The sequence below is a fragment of the Rhipicephalus microplus genome, chromosome 8 (genome assembly GCF_043290135.1).
Source record: "Rhipicephalus microplus isolate Deutch F79 chromosome 8, USDA_Rmic, whole genome shotgun sequence".
NCBI classification, from domain to species: Eukaryota; Metazoa; Arthropoda; class Arachnida; order Ixodida; family Ixodidae; genus Rhipicephalus; species Rhipicephalus microplus.
This window is the reverse complement of record NC_134707.1, coordinates 25,089,602-25,103,219: the sequence shown is the minus strand read 5'-3', so window position 1 is coordinate 25,103,219 and position 13,618 is coordinate 25,089,602. Positions and strand designations below refer to the sequence as shown.

The window sequence follows — 13,618 nt, the reverse complement described above, 5'->3', positions numbered from 1 at the left end:
TCAGCCATAATTCTTCATAGCACAAACAAAACGCACAATTCCTTACAAATGTGTAGCAGGTACCACACTACTCCACAGAATGATGAATAATGGCATGCCAGATGCTTCCTTACTTCGTGAAAGTTACAATGATCTATGACATAGTCACAGTGAGTACCTTGCCAGTGTATTTGTATTAGCTGCTGCTACAGCCTAGAAGAACCAGCTTTAGACAAGCCGCTTTTCTAGCTTTTGCGGTTAATGTGCTACTTGTTCCACGCAAGCTGCCGATTTTTTGAAGTAGGTCCAACCACCCATAATGCATATTCGTGCATGTTTGCATGCGTGAATATATACATGAACAACTGAAGGTTTCTGGAAATTTCATACAAGTGTTGTTCTTTAATGTGCCCTGGACGCGTTTTGCCTTCACTGAAACGTAGCCAGGATTCGATCCTGGACCTCCAGGTCAGTAGTCAAAACACCATAACCACTGCACCACCACAGCAAGTAAAATAAGTATAACAGATTAGCTCCAGAAGTGAACACGAGAATATGCAAATGCAACAGTTTCTTTTAATGTGTCAAAAAAAAAAAAAAAAACAATGCAAGACTGAGATACATAGTGCCCTCTGCAAATTGTACAAAAAGTGTGAAAATAAAAAAAAACAAAAAAGAGGAGACACTTGACATAATATAAGCAACAGTGGGCTCGAAGGTGCAGCCTGAGGATGTTACATTGCCCTAAGAAACGGGCAACATTCGCTCGCCACGTGGCCAGAGGCGAGGCAGTGTTTTTTCCGCCCTACGCATGTTATGGACTGTCTCGTCAGCGAATGGCAATCAGTCCGGACTCCAAGAGTTTCTGGATCTTGGCGGCAATGTCTGGATTCTTCAAGTGCCTGCATTACGGCGAAAAAAAAAAAAAAAGGTCAATCTTGACATAGGAGCATCACTAGAGTGTAGCATTGTGTCGGCGGGAGATCTGGCAACAGTAGGTTTGAGCGAGTTGTGAAGGCTTCCGTCAAACATTGTCACAACATTGAAACAAAGCAACAGTTGAAGCAGAGGTTAATAATCCCCGGTGCTCCAACGACCACAGCAGCGATGCAAGTGACAACTGGAGGAAAATGTGCATTGCCTTGTTCACATCGAGGCACACCATGCCTAGCAATGCGATTGACGCCGCCAGCCCTCCCTACGATACTTAAGTGTTATTTTTTCTTTATCCCTGCAGCACACATTTTGGACTCTTCGTATGTCACGCTGTCATCGGAACAAAATGATTAATTGATCAATGGACTATAACTGATCAATAGTGATGGTAAAGACATCGCATGTCTATGACAAATGCACAGGCAAAGTATGCTTGCTCGGAGCAACATCAAATGCTCCAGCGTGGCATGAGCTGCACTTACTCCTGCAGTGCCCTGGGGTCGCTCTGCATTTGCTCCAGGATGATGCGCATGGCGGGGTCTCCTAGGATCTTCTGCACCTCAGGATCCGCCATGGCACGCTTGCGGACTTCCTCGGGATCGGCATCCGACGCCATCAGGCACCGCTTGTAGCCGTCAAGCGCGTCCTGCCGATCGAGAAGTGGTGACAAAATAACTGTCAACTTCCCACTGTTACAACAGAGCGTGCAATGTACAACTTACATGAAAGAAAAAAACTGACTTCCATTCTTTAGAGTAAGACGTCTACATATGTATACGAATTTTTTTGTAGTCTGAATCTATACGCATGTAACATCCGTGTGGGCACGGAGCAAAATGTCCCCATTTACTCAGCAAAAGGAACTGAAAATTTCCTACATTTAGAACACTCGTGGTCCCCGCATGCTGGGGGCACAAGCCTAGTTATCCCCTGGTAATTTACAGATAAACTTATAGAGCCTTTGAAAAATTGCAATTTTCGAGTTAGCGTCGAATACTGGTAATTCATTTCTAGAGTTTTTTGAGACAAAATGAGTAGCCTATAGCGTTTAGAAAGTTTCTATTTTTCGATTTCCCCAAGTTGCATTGCATTTTCAATATTTCTATTTCAGCACCATTCGGAGCAAGAATGGAAAGCCTATAAACCTTGGGAAAATTGCAATTTTTCTAGATTGTGACAAGTGGTGATAATTCATTTTGAGGGCCATCTTGAGATAAAAAAAGTAGACTATACCCTTCGTAAAGCTTCTATTTTTAAATTTTTCTATACTCCCTGGCATTTTTAATAATTAAATTTTTCCACCATTTTGACAAAATCCACACCTTTAAAAAATTGCAATTTTTCGAGGTTGTGTGGAATGCTGATAATTCATTTTGGATGGCCATTTTGAGACAAAATGAGTAGACTATACCCTTCGTAAAGCTTCTATGTTTCAATTTTTCCATCTTTCATCGCATTTTCAATATTTAAACTTTCCCACAATTTTGAAAAAAATCGCAAGCCTATAGCCTTTGAAAAATTCAAATTTTTTCTAGTTGCGTTGGATGCCGATAATTCATATGGAGGGCCATTTTGAGACAAAATGAGTAGACTATATATACCCTTCAAAAACCTTCTATTTTTCGTTTTTTCGTGTTCTGTCACGTTTTGAATTAAATCTCCGCGTCAATTCGAAAAAAAAAAATTGCGAGCTTGTAGCTTTTGAAAAATTTCAATATTTCAAAGCTTTGTTAAATGCCGATAATTCATTTTTAGGGCCATTTGGAGACAAAAAGAGCAGCTTAAAGACGATTTTCCGCAGCGGCGCCTGCACGCTGCCATGTGTGATCAAGAGTACATAAACTGGCGTTCTCCCAGGCAGTTGCCCAAGCAACATATTGGGGAAGCAAAGCGGCTGTGGCCGTAAGCGCCAGTAGCTGGGCTTGGAAGCCAACGTGGCAGCACCCGTGCAGATGAGACTGATCTAAACTCCCACTTGCTACTCGCCCACTGCCGTCACAGCAATAAATAAATGCTGAAATCAGCTACCGCTTCGTGTCATTTATCGCTGGGGACAAGACGTCAGGTATGTACATTCTATAGCAAAAAAAACTAGCTGCATTTATTTAGCCATGCCTGCTATGCCTTGTTTCCGAGATTGTGAGAATGAGTGAAGAAAACACTGGAAAGTACCGACTAATACATTGCTCTAGAAGCTTGAGGAAGTGAATATAAAGCAAATTAATGCATGCGCTTCGAACTTACAGGCTGCGCAGCATAGGACGACATAAGATCCAGTCGAAAGGAAAGTGAAATCACAGGCTCTACAATGTTGAACTTTTCTACGGTGGCCTTTTTTCTCAACATCCTGCAGCACTTCTGACAATCCCCACCGCAGCGCCTGTTCGGTGTCCTCATAGCGCGTGCTTCGCTTTTACTCACGTGCGCGCAGACACTACAGGGATGCCGAGCAGACGATGCGATGCCGTGTTCGAGCAGTGCTGCAGAAAGGCAAGAAAGGAAGACTGCCACGGCAAGGAGACAAGCAAGGTGTTCTTTACGCCATGAAGCGCTCTTTACGCCTCGAAAAAAAAAACATCACAATGACCTCTACATCATTTCAGGTATTTCAAAAGCAAACAAAAAATTTTGGTTACAGCAACGTTTTGTAACTGGGGCGATGCCACTTCTTTCTTCCCTGAAACAGTTCGTGGGCTTCGCAATACTGATCACTCCCACACATTGCTGTGCAACTAGAGCTGAAGCGTGCAGCTGGCAATGCTCCCGTGACCACAATTGCACTTGTCAAGAGATACTTCTCGCGTTTCTCCATCCTTCACATCCTGTCTCTTGTGATACAGGGAGGAAGTGTGGCCTCTAAACAGATGCTCGCACCACAAGATGTTGATTGATGCAGGCAATGGCAGCTGAACTTGCGCAATGGTAGAATTCATGGACTTAGACAAGGATGCACACCATTCGTCCGTCATCTACGACGTTTGTCTGTTATCAAAATGCCGTCTAAGAATTGCAGTCCTCCGAAAAAAAAAAAAAACGCCAAACTGCGGTCTTACCTGGTTGTTCGGGTCAATCTCCAGGGCTTTCTGGAACGCATTGAGTGCCTTGGAGTGCTCCTTCATGGCCATGAGAGCCATTCCTTTTCTGACATGTCCCTTCACTGCAATGAAGGATGCGTGAAAACTATTACTGCCATGTTGTCAGAGACAATTCATTGTAAACGCCAACACTGCATGATCAGTCAACAGGAACGCTATAGCAGAGGTCTTCACGACAACTGCACACACGGCATAGAGCTTGTTGTACCCACGACATATCCTATAATAGATCCTACAATATGCAGTGCCAACAAACTCAAGATGAAACATTGATGAACTTCCTGTTTACCTGAAACATTGGTATTAAATAATAAATTGTACAATCGACCCTCATTAATTCAGACTCAAAGGGACCTCTGAATTTTGTTTGAATTATTAAGAAGTTTTAATTATTAGAAGTTCTCATATAGATGACTCTGGGAGAGGTGACACCACACATTATGATTATGCATTAATTCTATCACATTTAAAATTTTTTCAAGTATTTTTAAACTCTAACTGCACGCAATGAACACAGGTGTAATGTCCACAAATTTATTGGCCATTTACTGCTTATCACACCTTTTACATAAATATTGCCAACTGCTTCTTTGTATGTGCCTTCAACACAAAGCTCTCTATACCAGTTGAGAAGCATCACGGTTTACCATGCGTGCGCTTTGTTTCAAACATTCGTTTACTAGCAAATTGTTTTTTCTTGAAAGCCTGACGTGCATACTTTTCATTTTAGAGTGTTAGGACTATATAAGCTTGCAAATTTTAAATAATAGTGGTAAAGTAGCAGCTACTTTCTGGTATGGAACTGCAAAAAGTGTGCATTAACCGAATGCTTGAGTTAACCGAATGTTTGAATGTTTGAGTTAAGCGAATGTTTAAGTTTGAGTTAAGATACATGAAAGAATAGAGGGCCAAGCAAAAAATTGAATTTTGGTTGAATAAACGGAAAGTATGAATTATCAGAGTTTGAATTATCGAGAGTCTACTGTACACTGTAAGCTCGTTAATTTCAACAACATAGGTTTAATAATGACAAAATCTCCGCATCGTCCCAGCTGGGGCACGTGGTTCACTTTTCCAGATTTCCCGCTGAAACCTCTGATGGTGTAGTCGTGAATTTTCGTTTCCCTTCCCCCTCCCCGCTTATTTTAGACACATTGGCCAAATGAAATTTCGTGAAACTTAGTGTCTTAAGTCTCGGGCTCTGTCGGAAAACAATGTACTATATTTATCCTGACGACTGGTGTGGGAAGTTCAGGATGGCACCAGCACCCACATTTTCTTTATTGCAGTTTTCTAGCTTACTGCCATCTTGCAGCAAGTGATACCGTCTGATTACATGTTATATAAATGATAATACAGTATAGACCGCTTACCGTATTTTTCGGTGTATAAGTCGCGGTTTTTTTCTGAATTTTTCGTGGGTGCGTCTTATACAACGATGCGACTTATATACATTCAAAGTCGAGTTGGATGCCACGGCTTGGGTGGCGCTGTTTACGTCAAGCAGAGGTTATCTGATTGGTGGCTAAAGTCAAGGCACGAGTGAAAATTAAACCCTTCACTGTGAAGTACGAATCCTCAACATTATTTAAAGAAAAAAAAAAAAGAGATAAATGTAATGATTAGTTCACTAAGTATTTTGGCTAGGTGGCGTTAGCCGCCGCCCAATCTAAAGGGTACAGCCACATCCATCCATCCATCCATCAAAATGGCGTCTACGGCGCTTCACCGCTACCTTTTTCCTTCCTCCGCGGCCTTCTGCGATGCACAGAAACCACATTTAAAAAGAAAGTAAGATTAACGGTAAGTTAACACCCTAAAGGTAACGCAGCTATGTAGTTTTGCACAAAAAAATAATCAGAGGGGTGAAAATGTGGAGGTATTTTTTAAATTGTAAATTATGAAAAGCAAGTTTGGATTTCAGAGCCACTTTCTTTACCGTCACTTCCGTCCGCCATAACGTCTTCATTGCACTCGCTGTGTCGCTGTTGCTGCGCGCGTCTCGTGTGTTGTGTTGTGCGTCGTAGCATAGAGCCGGTAGCGCCGTAGAACCTCGCGAACCATGGCGCCGTTTGGAAAGCAAAGTCGGCGAAGCTATGACGCCAAGTTCAAGCTGCGCGCTGTTGAATTTGCCGAAAACCACGGGAACAGAGAAGCAGGGAGGCAATTCGACGTCAGTGAAAAAATAATCCGTGACTGGCGCAAGGCCCACAGCATCCTCCGGACGATGAAGTCGACAAAGAAGGCCAACCGCGGCAAGAAGGCGCGCTGGCCGGGCTTCGAGCGTAGCCTGCGCACGTGGGTACTGCAACAACGAGCCGAAGGAAGAGGGCTGTCAACAGTGCAGCTGCGCCTGAAGGCGAAGGCTCTGGCAGCGGAGACCAATGTTACGGGATTCAATGGTGGTCCGTCGTGGTGTTTCCGCTTTATGCGACGGAATCAGCTGGTTATGAGAGCCCGGACGACAGTGTGCCAGAAGCTGCCCGACGACTTTCAGGCGCAACTGGACAACTTCAGCTCATTCGTGAGGGAGGAAGTTGCGAAGAAGAATGTCAGCGCGAGCCACATCGTTAACATGGATGAAGTGCCGCTGACATTCGACATCCCGCTTGGGAGAAACATCGCCGAAAAAGGCCAGAAAACTGTCACGGTGAGGACAACAGGCCACGAGAAGTCCCACTTCACCGTTGTGCTCGCCTGCTGCGCGGACGGCACAAAGCTGCCTCCAATGCTAATATTTAAGCGGAAAACCTTGCCGAAGGATAATTTCCCTCCTACAGTGGTGATTCAGGCGAACACAAAAGGTTGGATGGACGAGGGAATGATGAGTGTGTGGCTTGACCGCTGTTTTTCCCGTCGACCAGACGGATTCTTCCACGTGAAGCCAGGAATGCTGGTAATGGACAGTATGCGGGCACACATCACCGATATTGTCAAGAAAAAGATCAGTTCAAAGAACTGTATGCCAGTGATTATTCCCGGCGGCATGACGAAGATGCTTCAGCCGCTTGACATTTCTGTCAACCGCAGCTTCAAGGCAGTTCTGCGACGTTCGTGGGAAACGTGGATGTCGGAGGGAGAACACAGCTTTACAAAAACGGGGCGCATGAGACGCGCAGAGTTCGGCGAAGTGGCGAAATGGGTGAGTGACGCTTGGGAGTCAATTTCTGCGAAGACCATTGTGGCGGGCTTTCGCAAGGCCGGTTTGATCCCCTGCGCGGCCGATGGCGACGTTGAAGAATCCGATTCGAGCGAGTCGGAGGACGACAGTGATGTGCCAGCAGTACTGCAACCAGAAGTAGCTGCATTGTTCGTGAGCGACTCGGAGGAAGACGACTTCGATGGCTTTGAATAAACGTCACCAAGCTATCGGAATAATAAAGGTACTTCTGAAAGTATTGTTTTTATGGGTGTTTAAAAGCGCTCGCACGCGTGACTGCCGATAGCTAGAAACGTGCAAAAGCGTTGGCCGTCGCAAGCATGCATTTTTGCAATGCATTGTCACGACGAGATACTTAAATGTCGGTGGTCGGATGAGCAAGTGCGTCTTCTACACCGGTGCGACTTATATACGTTTTTTTTCAGAAAAACTGCTATTTTGAGGGGAGTGCGACTTATACAAGGGTGCGACCTATAAACCGGAAAATACGGTATAACCTAAGCCGTGGGAATCGCGAATATCCGCACTATAAGCGGTACCACACTATAACCAAAACAACTTTTTTCAACGGTCGCAATTGCACAAAACGGGTTGAGCATGTAGCTTCGCCTGTCCAAGAATCGAAACATGCGATGCGTGCTTGCTAATATTTAAATTTCTGAATGTTAAAAGAATTTACCATCCAAAGACACGCATTGCCAATTAAATGAACGCAAAAGGTTGTGCCTAACAAGCAAAAGCACCAACGTGGGAATTCACCGACTACCAGGCCACCTCGATTATGCGCATTACACAGAAACTATGTCGAATCAGGTCCAGAATTTGACGCGTTGAAAGACACCAATTATTCGATTTCACGGGCGTGCACCCGATTTAAGACATAGCAATCGAATCGCGAACCACTATTTGAGCACTACATGTGCCGCCCTCATTTTCAATAACGATATGTACTTTTTCCGTCACGTGCGGCCACTGCAAAGAGTTTCGTTGATTTGGTACCTGACCGCAATGTAGATTCACGCGACCGCCACCGATAAAAGCGCAACGAATGTCGACTAGGCCTAGCTTGCCGTTTGGTATGTTGTCGCGGAAAGTTGGACAAAACATGAAGATTTCGCATCAAAAAGATCGCACTAGCAGTGAACCAAGAACAGCGTGCATGATACGAAATTTGCGTTCGCGGCCGGGAGATCAGCAATGAAGACAACTCGCCAAGCTTACAAACAACAGCGCACTGGCAGCAAAAGAGAAAGTTCGTGCCATAAAACCGTAATAGGTTTTCAATTAACGGACGAGAAAGCAAACATGATATTTGTTGCAAGCCCGATAACGATGGCGTCTTTCTTGTCAGGAAACTTAAGCGCATGCAGTTGATAAGGACAGGATTGCACGTGCCACAATGAGCGGCGCACGGTACAAAGGCTTATCGGTCACCGAGGCAACAGTCTTCCTCCCTTACTCGGCGAGCCCGTGCAGTGTCCAGCAATCTTTTTTTCATTTTCTGTTTCTTCCCTTTGCCCTTCGTTCGTTCACTTCGCGTCCCCTCCTCCGTAACGACCTCGTCATTTGCTCCCCAGCGGCGCACCCAGCGCGCGTCCTTTCAGAAGCGCACTTGCTACCACGTTTGTCCAGATTTCCGGCAACTGCATTACAACCGGTCTTTCATCTTGGGGGACTGCACAATAAGCGGTATGCATATACATGGGGTTCTATGAGAGGGTAAATGGGAGAAGAAAAAGACTGCATTGTAAGCGGTTCTGCACCATATGAGGTTACGTTATAAGTGGTCTACACTGTTCATTTTTCCCATATTTGTTATATTGGGGTTTCACTGCCGAAAAAAAAAACGTCTGCTTTGTCTATCAGCCAATTTGAACTGATCCATTATAGCTTTATTTTCTTTACAAACTGGTACTCAACACGAAACTGCAGTTTTTGCCAGCAAGCTCAGAAAAAAGCAAGCATCTCGTGCTCTCCAAACCAGACCATCCTGCTTGACCCATGTCCCTCGAGAACCGAGGGGCGACGGAAGGCAAGGAAGCTCTGGCATCTGGAGAGCCAATCAGATGACGCGCATGGTTTTCATCACAGCTTCAGGCAGGCAGCTTTTCAGAATTAAACTGTTCTTATATATATTGATGATCCTGTGCCCACTCCCGCACTTAGACGCCAGTTTGTCAGCTTGACAAACGTCTCCGAAGATGTTGACATTATTAGGCCTGCCTCACAGCTCTATGCTCTTTCTGACCCTGAACATAGAAAAGGCAAGATTTCGGAAGACAGAATGAAGTTGGCACCAGCGGAACATGTGCCACCAATAAACTCAGTCCAACAAAAAGTACAAAAAGCCCTTAGCCGCTGACCCACCAGAGCGGACGATCTGACCCAATTTGTTTTGCACCTTAATTTTGCACCCCAGATCATCTCTCAGCAAATGAAGACCCTAAAGAGAGCATGTCCTCCTAGTTCCTCTAGGTTCCGTTCGATAAGCCCACCGTATTTGCACAACATACAAAATTCAGGGTCCAGGCGTATGCACTCCTCGCAGTCCTTGAGGGCCAGCTGGAACTCGGCAAGCTTCTGGTAGCAGGCGGCCCGGTTGCTGTACAGTCGGGCGTCGTCTGGGTTACGCTTGATTGCCTCTGTGTAGTGGCGCACTGCCGTGGGGTAGTCGCCTGCACGCACGCATACAGGAGGCACCGCATTTAATCTACTGCAGCACGACCACAACTGCTCAGCTTTCCCACAAGACAGAGGTAACGCAAGTGTAGCAGTGCCTTTCTAACCCATCTTGCTCTCATTTTTTTAAAGGGCAGAAAACTTTCTCCTTTTTTATTTTACCTTAATACCACTTCAACAACACAAAAATAATGCCTTCTGAGCACTGCATCAGTATACATGATATGTCCTATACGTAGAACACAAGGGCTTGGTTGATGTGAAGTGTAATGTAGGGTGAACTAGGTGCACCTTTTGATTTTTACCCTGTTAACACGTGTTGAGACGCTAGCATGCAGCAACTAAAAAATTGCAACTAAAAAAAGGTTCGAACGCAAGCTTTCGCACTTCTGACAGAAAGCTTTTCACGGCACTTGAGTGGCCGTCATGCAATTATTGGACACTTTGCAGATCCTAACATCATAATAAAATGGTGAGACCTCCTTTAATGGGCCTATCGTAATATTTACATCGTACCTTCAACGGTAGGCAAATCGAATTTCCCTTCATAATCATTACGTTCTAGCTGCCTCACAAACCATTCATCATAAAGTGGAGCAACTATATTCAGATAACTCATGTGGAATTCTGCCCTAAGTACCCTTGCAAGTTTGCAAAAAAAATCCAGGCTGATTTACAGAAGAGAATACAGTCAAACTTCTATAAAACAAATCTGGATATAATAAAATATATCAGTTATAATGAAGTATATAACCGAAAAATATTGTTGTTATGTGGGGTTTAACGTCCCAAAACCACCATATGATTATGAGAGACATACCGAAAAATAGTCTAGCAGTAGATGTAGTGTTAAAAATAAAGCTTTATAACAAATTTTTGGACATAACAAACTTATTTTAATGCAAGATGCACTTTGTTACAATGAGGTTGGTAAAAAAGCGGAAGCTGGCTTAGGCGCTGAAGCTCGGGATCAGCACACAACCTTCGCAGTTCTGAGAACCACTGAGCACCGGTATCAAATATTTAGGACTAAGATCGAGGAATGCTGCGAGCGATGTGTACAGGTTAGGGAGGCCCCACTTTTGAATTACGCTGTTCTACACCTCAGAAATAACGAAAATGAACAGTAGCTACCGAGAGAACAGTTTATCAGCAAAGAGTCGTCGGATATTCGCTTGCGACGTTAGTCTTTTTCATCCTCGGCCACCTTCCTTTCAATTTGGCAGAGTTGTGCAGAAGACTATAATAGAAAAAACTAGCTACGTTTGCACAGGCGTATTGAGAATACCTCCAACACTTCTATCAATGCCTCGGGTATTTATACTGCAATTTACAGCAGTCTTTTTGAAAACATTGAGGCTAAAAGGGGCTAATGCAAAATAACTGGCCAAGGCGCTCAGAAAAAAGCCAGCATCTTGAGCTCTCCAAGACCAGACCCTGCCCGCTATGTATCCGTGCCCTCGAGAACCGAAAGGCAAGGAAAAGCGAGGATGGGACGGCCGACGAAAGAGCCGGTCAGATGACGCGCATGGTTTTCATCACAGCAGTGCTTCGCAAGTTTGTCAGTTATTAAAACCGAAGGGGAAAGGGGCAGTGTAATATGCTATAGAAAAAGTGCTGTTGACAGCCACGCCGAAATGGAGTAATGGCAAAATAGCAGTGTCTCCCTATTATGCAAGTGATTTTCTCAGTAATGCAGAACAATGGTTTACTGACACAGCATTAACCACTACCATTTCGCGCCGATTCTTTGGCTGAAAATGACAAAATGAACGAACAGTTAGTACACTTGCCTTTCTGAAAGCATGCGTTGCCCTGGTTCTTTTCTTCAAGCGATATTTCCGGATTGATATACGCTTTTCTCTCTTGTTCCTTGATGAATTTCTCAACCTGCAAAGAAAGACGAGCACCCCTTCACCCGTCAGCGCGACGCCAGTACCCCTCTTGACTTTACGGCTGCGGTAACGGTCAATTGTGCACCCCCCCTCCCCCTTCAGTCACAACCTGTATAGCGTGCAAACACGTATCTTGAAATCAAGGGCACAATCCCCCACACTTCTAGCCCAGCTCTCTAGGCTGCACATGGTGCATGTAAAGAATGAGTGAACTGTCGTTCGGTGACTTCGATAACGATTACTGTAAATTAATCCACATGCAGAACGCAGACTTCATAAACAGAGTTAACTGTGCCATTTTGGATGAAACTCTGATGAAGGTGTGCATTTTATTGGGGACCTTAATAAAATAATGGGAGTTTCTCAAGGCCTTCATACATTTAAAGAAAATTCTGGCAATGAGCCCAGTATCAGTGCTACTTGAGGCCCAAGGTCTGCAACGGCATACCTCACTAAGCTTCGACAACGTGTCTGGTATCCGGTGCTCCGTCAGGGACTTTTGGTAGTATGTCCTAGCGTTTGGGTAGTCCTCTAACTTGACATACGCTCCAGCCATTCGTGCATACGCCCTGCCGAGGAGTCACAAAAGGTAGGACATTAGAACAGAAACAAGCCCGTGACAATGTGTGAACGCAACTGTGAAAACATGGCAGAGCTGTCCTCTGCGAGTATTATGTGCAAAAACTATGATACGATTATCAGGCGGATAGCGCACTAGATCTGGATGCCTTAAGCCTACCTGATGTTCCCCTAAACTAATATCATTTAGTGAATTGCCACCATAAAATGTAGCTGCTGCATCAGGAATTAAACATGCTACCTAGTGCTTAGCAGTACAACACCTCAGCCACCAAGTCACTATGGCAGTTCTGAATAAAATCGCTTAGAGAGGTAAAGGCAATAACACGTAATCATTTAAGGTACATGAAATGGCAAAAACATAACAGCTCTTAGATTGTCTAGATGCATAAATCCCCAGCTAGATACCAAAACAGCCTCAGAAGGCAGTGATAAAGTTACAAGATGTACAGCACCTTTTAAAAGACCAGAAAAAAAATAGTTGAAAGCTTTGATGAAGCATGGAAAAGGACACAACCAGCCAGGCTTTGCAAAGGCTTACCACTTTGTCACACAATGGTTCCAAAATCGAATTACTCAAAATGTAATGCAAACAGGAAATATTGAAGCAGAAATGTTACAAAGGCTATAATAGGGTTTCCATTTTGTCTCACAATGGCCATAAAATTAAATTATTCAAAATTCGATACAACCTGGAAAAATCTAGCAGTAGAGGCTTTGCAACGGCTATATAAGCTCCCCATTTTGTCTCTCAATGTTCCGAAAATTAAATGATTTAAAATACAACATAACCAGGAAATACTGAAATATAGAAGCTTTGCAAAGGCTTTTTACTTTGTCTCACAATGGCCAAAAAACTGAATTATTAAAATTAAAAAAGAAAACCTGAAAAAATCAAAAAATAGAACCTTCACAAAACCTATAAGGTCCCCATTTTATCTCACAATGGCTGCCAAATCGAATTATTCAAAATGCAACACCTTATGCAAAATTGCCACTATCTGTGAGCCGTTGTGTGCATACAGTTATGTTAGAGGCTCGAGTGCGACACAGACAGCACTGTCCACGTGTGTTTACGTATACGCAAGGCGTATCGTCGTGAGGTGTGTATTGTCCGATAATTGCGATGCCTAGGTATTGCTGCGTCTTTTGCTGCACACAAAGAGGCAACTTGGAATATTGAAGGAAGATTAGCCATAAACTTTGTCCTCCTATTTTTTCAACCTGATGACGGTTCGAGCATGTGCTCCGTGTATTGCTCCTAAAACACGTGTTTGCATTCTCCTTTCTAAGCA

At 44.1% G+C, this 13,618-nt stretch overlaps 1 protein-coding gene across 1 annotated transcript in view; it reads right to left on the bottom strand.

Annotated features, from left to right (window-relative positions):
- Positions 1-535: 535 nt before the first annotated feature.
- The window catches only part of Stip1 (Stress-induced phosphoprotein 1), a 36,406-nt gene continuing 23,323 nt past the window's right edge, over positions 536-13,618 (bottom strand). The window contains exons 4-9 of the mRNA XM_037416437.2: positions 12,193-12,313; positions 11,643-11,739; positions 9,684-9,845; positions 3,969-4,072; positions 1,398-1,561; positions 536-881 (exon numbers count right to left, since the gene is read on the bottom strand). Of these exons, the coding sequence (XP_037272334.2) occupies positions 809-881; positions 1,398-1,561; positions 3,969-4,072; positions 9,684-9,845; positions 11,643-11,739; positions 12,193-12,313 (721 nt within the window). The 3' untranslated portion in view covers positions 536-808. The remainder of the gene's footprint in view (positions 882-1,397; positions 1,562-3,968; positions 4,073-9,683; positions 9,846-11,642; positions 11,740-12,192; positions 12,314-13,618) is intronic.